The 6,178-nt window shown below is 37.5% G+C and overlaps 1 protein-coding gene across 2 annotated transcripts in view; it reads right to left on the reverse strand.

Moving 5' to 3' along the window:
* LOC107753429 (renalase-like) overlaps positions 1-6,178 on the reverse strand; it is a 65,939-nt gene that overhangs the window by 17,314 nt on the left and 42,447 nt on the right. For both annotated transcript variants that reach the window (XM_016569565.1, XM_016569564.1), the window contains exon 4: positions 1,395-1,568. In XM_016569565.1, the coding sequence (XP_016425051.1) occupies positions 1,395-1,568 (174 nt within the window). The remainder of the gene's footprint in view (positions 1-1,394; positions 1,569-6,178) is intronic.

Genomic DNA, 6,178 nt, shown 5'->3' on the forward strand with positions numbered 1-6,178 from the left:
GCGTTATTTCCTTATCACTTCTCGTGTGTGTTTTGTTGTGGAACGTAGTTTGCGGACCAGACAGAGCTGTCGGCGATTCTTCCTACTGTGAAGTCATGCAATGTGAAACCCCCTGTCGCCGATCCATCGTGCAATGTGAACACGGCAGCAACTGAATGCTACCCCAGATAGTCACGCAGTGTGAAAACAACGGCGATCCGACGAGTTTGAAAATCGTGCAGTGTGAACTCGGCATTAGTCATAGCTGGGCGCCATGGACAGTCTCCAAGTGGTGCTGCCACTCTGTGTGTGTACTGTACACTTATAGAAAACAATGTATTCGAAAACAAAACAAAACAAAACACAACAAAACCACAATAAATAAGGCACAAACAGTGATACGCTTTTAAGTAATTTCCCGACACACTGCAGAAATTCAGGTAAATTACATACTTTTTCCTGTACCTGTAGCACCCACAAATATTTAGACGGAACTATTTTCAATAGTTATGTCCTTGTTTTATTCAATAGTTCAATATTTAGCACTGGAAAGTATTGACAATAACTATTGTCAATACTTTCCAGTGCTAAATAAATACAACCAGCAATTCCTTGGACTATCATCCAGAAGAAAAAACAATCATCACAGTGCAGTCTGAGATCATCTCTTTTATAAACGATAAATGTGATACTGCTTTAGCAAGAACAAGATACCTTAGTAGGCATATTTGAGCCATCTAATGTTAGGAACACCCTTTGGAACCGAATAATTGACACTTTTGAATAAGTAAGGTTGATTTCATCTGGCTAACAAGTAATCAGAGTGGAAAATTCACACAAAAGTGTTTCAGAAAGAACCCTTAAAATACTAGATAGGATAAGATAAGATGTACATGTGGTTTTCAATTAATATGTCATGTATTATTTCTTACATAACATGCTTGTCCAGACATTGGTGTAAATACACATATGAGCATTTAGCATAATTTTAAGACACAACCCTTTTCTTGACACCTCAAGGCAGACAAACTCAATTAGACAGTAATGTAATTCAAAGAAAGGACAGAAAAGGACATGACAGGAACAGGGTGGAAAGGAAGGGAAGGGTATTAGAAATGTCTTTAGGGCTGTCAACCAAAAAGAAAAAAAAAATAGAAACAGTGACACCGTCTAAACTGTGTCATTTCTGTGAGTGTCTGAAACCGATTATGACCATGACCATGTGTAAAAGTCAATCGGCACCAGTTTGGATTTGAAAAACATCGCAATTAAAACCAAATCAGATTTGTGTGCAGTGTGAAAAAAGATCCTGATACATGAAACACTGAGAAAGAAACAGAAAAGGCAGAGAAACAGAACAAAATATGTCAGAGCGGGAGTTGGAGATGAGAGGAGGAAAATATGAAGGCACTGACCTAAATTGCGCTTTTTATCATCTATGGCGATGAAGCGAATGCAGGGATTATTGGAGACGTACTTGACTGCCCAAGGGACATCGATTCGTGTGACGGCTTTGTAGAAGAGTCCAAGTGCATAGCGGGAAGAGTAGCTGACAGCCTCCAGCATCCTCCTCTGATTCTCCCCCATCCCTGCATGGAGACACACAAACACAGAAGCACAGGATGAAGCCTCTGGGCCTTGGTTAGTTCATCTCTCTATTCACTTCAGACAGCCGCCAGCACTGCTGCCTGTGAAGAACAGGCCTGTAGCATTCACATCGAAACACTGCCATCAAATCACAGAGCTTCTACAGCACCAGGTCTGATAACACACCTGGGTTAGTGTGACAAGAGCACGGACATAGATGTGTGGTTGATGCGTAGGGCTATAAAACACAACCAACAAGTCCCTTCTGCAGATGAGACTAGCCGTGTGGAGGTTAAAATGGACAGTGAGTGACACTTAATGAGAACGCGCTTCAGCATGTGGGACTCTTTTTTAGAGAAATGCTGTACTTGTTTCCTGTCTGGAACATCTGTTATTTATTGGAAACAAGCAGTCACACTAGCCTGCTTTAGTTATTTAGGGCCCACAGGTACTGAGTGTAGTGCAGGTCAAAGGTCAGCCCTTGTGGAATCAAATGCATATTTCTACTCAAAGACACCCCTGTTTCCAGTAAGGAAAGCATTTTCACGGACAACCGACAGAGACCTGATCAACATTAGTCTATCTGAGCAGTATCTTCCCCCCCTGAAGCAACAAACAGATGTTTGGTGAAAAGTGATGAACAGAATGCTAACTCGTCATTTTCTCTTCGCACATGTGTGATTCAGTTCCAAAGGGCAGTGGCAGTGTCAACAAGCTCGGCCCCCCTCCGTGGCCCCAGTAAATCTGTGTACTGTTTAAAGACCCTATGAAATCAGTTGGCGAGGGCAGTTTCCTTTCCTGTTTTAATGCAATTCCTAATGAAACGGGAAGTTTAGGTGGGACATATTGAATGGCTTGTCCTTTGTTAAAAAAAAAAGCCGTTAGCAGAGACTGGAATCATACAGTAAATAAATTAACGATTCTGGATTTGATCAGTTTATCAATTCCAGTTCCCTTAGCAGTCCCATTAGCAATTTAGTGCTTTAAAGAAATAAATTTTTGGAGAAAAAAAACTAATTACTTTTCAGCTTTTTAAAAATGACTTAATTGTCTTGCTTTTGGCATAAATGTAGTCCTATAATTTTCCATAAATATACATTAAACAGCAAAAATAACAAAAAAGTCAAGAAACTGATTTTATTAATAGTTATTAAAATTAATATTAAAATTGATATTAAGCAAACAGCATATTATTTTTTATATATTGATTTATATGGGGAAAAACTAAAAAAAGTTATTTTAACTATAGCTTCACTTTTTTAGAAGCTTTAGCACGTCATGTGTGAGATGCTGTAAATAACGTGAGGCACAAGCGTTGCGGTCCAACACGTCGTCTAGCACGTATTTACATAAAAAAACAATCGTATGAAAATGCTTGCTTGCTTTCTGGTTGTGTGGCTCGTGAATGACAGTGATGCCACACAAACCCCCATAACATCGTCAACCGCGGCTGTAATTTTGTTGTCACAAGAAATGCTCTACCAACTGTTAGTTCGATTAGAAAGCAACCAACTGATGCTGATAGAATACGACAATAGAGGTGAAATGGTCACATGACTGTCCCTGGACATGTCCCTTTTATCACTGTCTGTGTCATTGCAGAACATCTGGGGGAGATTAGGAGCATGTAAATGTGCCCCTTGGTACAGAGACAATCTGCTGCGGCATCTGAGCGTGGAAAGCCCAGGGATAATGCAAACCCTGTCAGCTGAATCCATAAAGAGGGTGTCTTTTTTTCCTCGTGGTAATGGAATCTGGTTACAGAACATACCATTGTTAATCGGCATAAAAGATCTCGACGCGGGAAGAGTTATCTAATACAGATATGAGAACGCTTTTTACCACATTAACCCATTTAAGTTGTCAGAAATCACTTTCACTAGAGCTGGACAATGAGTGCAGATGCACATTAATGAATCATCCTTTTTCAAAAAGCTACGACTTCCATTTCAAGTAAAACGAGACCACCTATTTAGGGGTCTCAATGACTTCAGCTTAGCCACAACTATTGAGATGTTTTTAGAGCTGTGCTTTCAAAAAAGAAAAGTACAGGCTATGTATTTTCTGGCTGCTACACGGTAGGTAAAGCTCTGAGTCATGGTGTAAAGTGGATACTGCCCTACATTACCCCCACCCTCTTCCTGCCCGCTCAGGTTGGCAGCGCAATTACCTCTGACAGGTTTGTACTGTGGGTCTTCTAGATTTCAGCTCAATCACATGTTCAGATCTCACAAACCAGCCGAACTGAGAGAAAGATCAAAGAAAGAATCAACAAACTGCTTTGTTGTCTGGTTAAAATCATACTATTTTATAGACACAGTATTTAATTTTTTTCATTACAAATGATATCAACGTAACTATTACAATAAAAAGTAAAAAAAAAAAAAAAAACATGCCATAATGCATTTAAAATACATTTATTTCATACTAAGCATACTTCAAATCCATTAACATATTTAATGGTGTTTCACTTAAGGCTTACTGATATAAAATTATAATTAAACATTATTTGGAGTATTTCTTTATTGCACATTTCTTAGTATTATTCCTTAAATGTGTTTTAATATCACTATTAATAAGGATTGTATGATCTCTGTATAATATCAGTCTTTAAATGCAAGGTATTTAAAGTGTACCTGAAGTATACTTGAAGTACTTCCACTTTAGCACAATCAAATATATCTTTAGTTGGACCTCTACCTCCACACAATTAAAGTACATTAAGCACAAAATTATTTGTTCCAGTTTAGCAGACTTTAAGAATACCAGTCCAGTATACCAAAAGTATAATTGCAGGGTATTTTTATTAAGCACATAAATATGTAAATGTATTTGTAGTATACTTAGCACAAAATATATGTATTTCAAATGCATTTTAGTATATTTTTTCACTAGGGTGTACATTTCAGTATTTCTTTATATCTTGTATGATCCCTTTTTGCTTTAATGACTGACAGTCATTCACACGGTCAGTGTCAAAAAAACTTGCTTAAATTTGATTACTGTCCAAGAAATACAAACTATATCCATACTATTTCAGCCAATGTTGCCTATTTAATTGTTCATGCTTACTGCTATTTTTCAATGTAGATTACCTTTGCTGTAATCTAACACTCAGAGTTATTCTTGAAAAATTTCAAGAAAATTTTACATACTGTACATTATAATGCTGTAATGCAAAATTCACTTGTAGCATTTAAAACAACTTTTTTGTTTAGAGTTTCAGTTTTAGTCAAACATTTTTTTTAAATTATTTTATATGTAAAAGACGTTCGGGACAACAACAAATTTTTACTCCCATTATGAGAAGAAAAAAAAAATAGGTGGAAAGAACTACATTTGAAATGCTTCTGAGCAGTGCACTTAAAGCAAAGTCATTTAAGCAATAGTACAAAATAATTCCTAGAGTTCTATTAGTGTGTGGCTTTCCTTTAATCAAGCCTCATTCTTTGAAATTGTTCCTACAAAGTAGGCAAGAGTTTGCTTTAGCTAGACTTGAAATGACTTGCTGAATTATACATCCACCTGTACAAATGATGTTCACCTGGTGGAATATTTACCCCCTTTCCCCCTCCCAGTTGTCCCCTGCCTATTGAGAGACAATGTATGCTTTTTTACTTAAGTAAGTAATAAATTATTCACTGAAATGTGCAGTTTTACATTTTCCATTTCTTTATACAAGATGGATATCCTTTGTCCGCTCACTCTGATGGTTTGCTTGCTTAATGATAAGTAATGGCACTAATGTGCAATGAGAGCACTAGTGAGTACTTCAGTAAAAATTTCCTCTTAGTTTAGACCAGAGGGATTTGATTTCATTACACACATCTGTGATCTTTAGCCTCCTTCCCTGACACATCCTCCGGTCGAAAGACTAACAAATCCACATGCACAGAAATCTACCCAAACAGTCAAGCTCTTTCAATATCCTGAAGAAAAAAAAAAACTCTTTACAGTGCTCTGTAAGTGAGCCCTGCATAGCCTCAACGTGAGACATACCTTAAACGAAAGAACATTCACTTGCCGGGCCATATACACACAGGCACCTGATGTCCTCTTCCTCTTTAGACACTTGTCACCACTTTAGAGTCTGCTTTACATCTGTCTGGAGGTTATAATTCCCCAATCTGTGTAAGCAGGGCAAAGCGGAGTGGATTCTGACAACTATGCTGTATGTGCAGGATCAACCTCACACAGGCTACATTCACAAAATCAGTCTCTGGCAACTGTATTTACTGACAGATGTGATTCTGAAACTGCCCTTTTCATACAACAGCTATCAGGAGCAAGTCAAATACTACCGATATTAAAAAATTTACCAAAGTTAAGCTGCATTTACAGTACAGTAATTTACAGTATTTCTGTGTAACTATTTTGACAGACAGAAACTTTAATGTACTTTGATGTTTACTTTAAAGGAGACATATTATGCCCCTTTTTACAATATGTAATATAAGTCTCTGGTGTCCCCAGAATGTGTCTGTGAAGTTTCAGCTCAAAATACTCCACAGATCATTTATTATATCATTTTGAAAATGCCTATGTTGAGTGGAAGCAGAAACACGCTGTTTTTCGGGCCTGTCTCTTTAAATGCAAATGAGCTGCTGCTCAC

This window comes from Sinocyclocheilus rhinocerous, unplaced genomic scaffold (genome assembly GCF_001515625.1).
Source record: "Sinocyclocheilus rhinocerous isolate Xijiao unplaced genomic scaffold, SAMN03320098_v1.1 scaffold2216, whole genome shotgun sequence".
NCBI classification, from domain to species: domain Eukaryota; kingdom Metazoa; phylum Chordata; class Actinopteri; order Cypriniformes; family Cyprinidae; genus Sinocyclocheilus; species Sinocyclocheilus rhinocerous.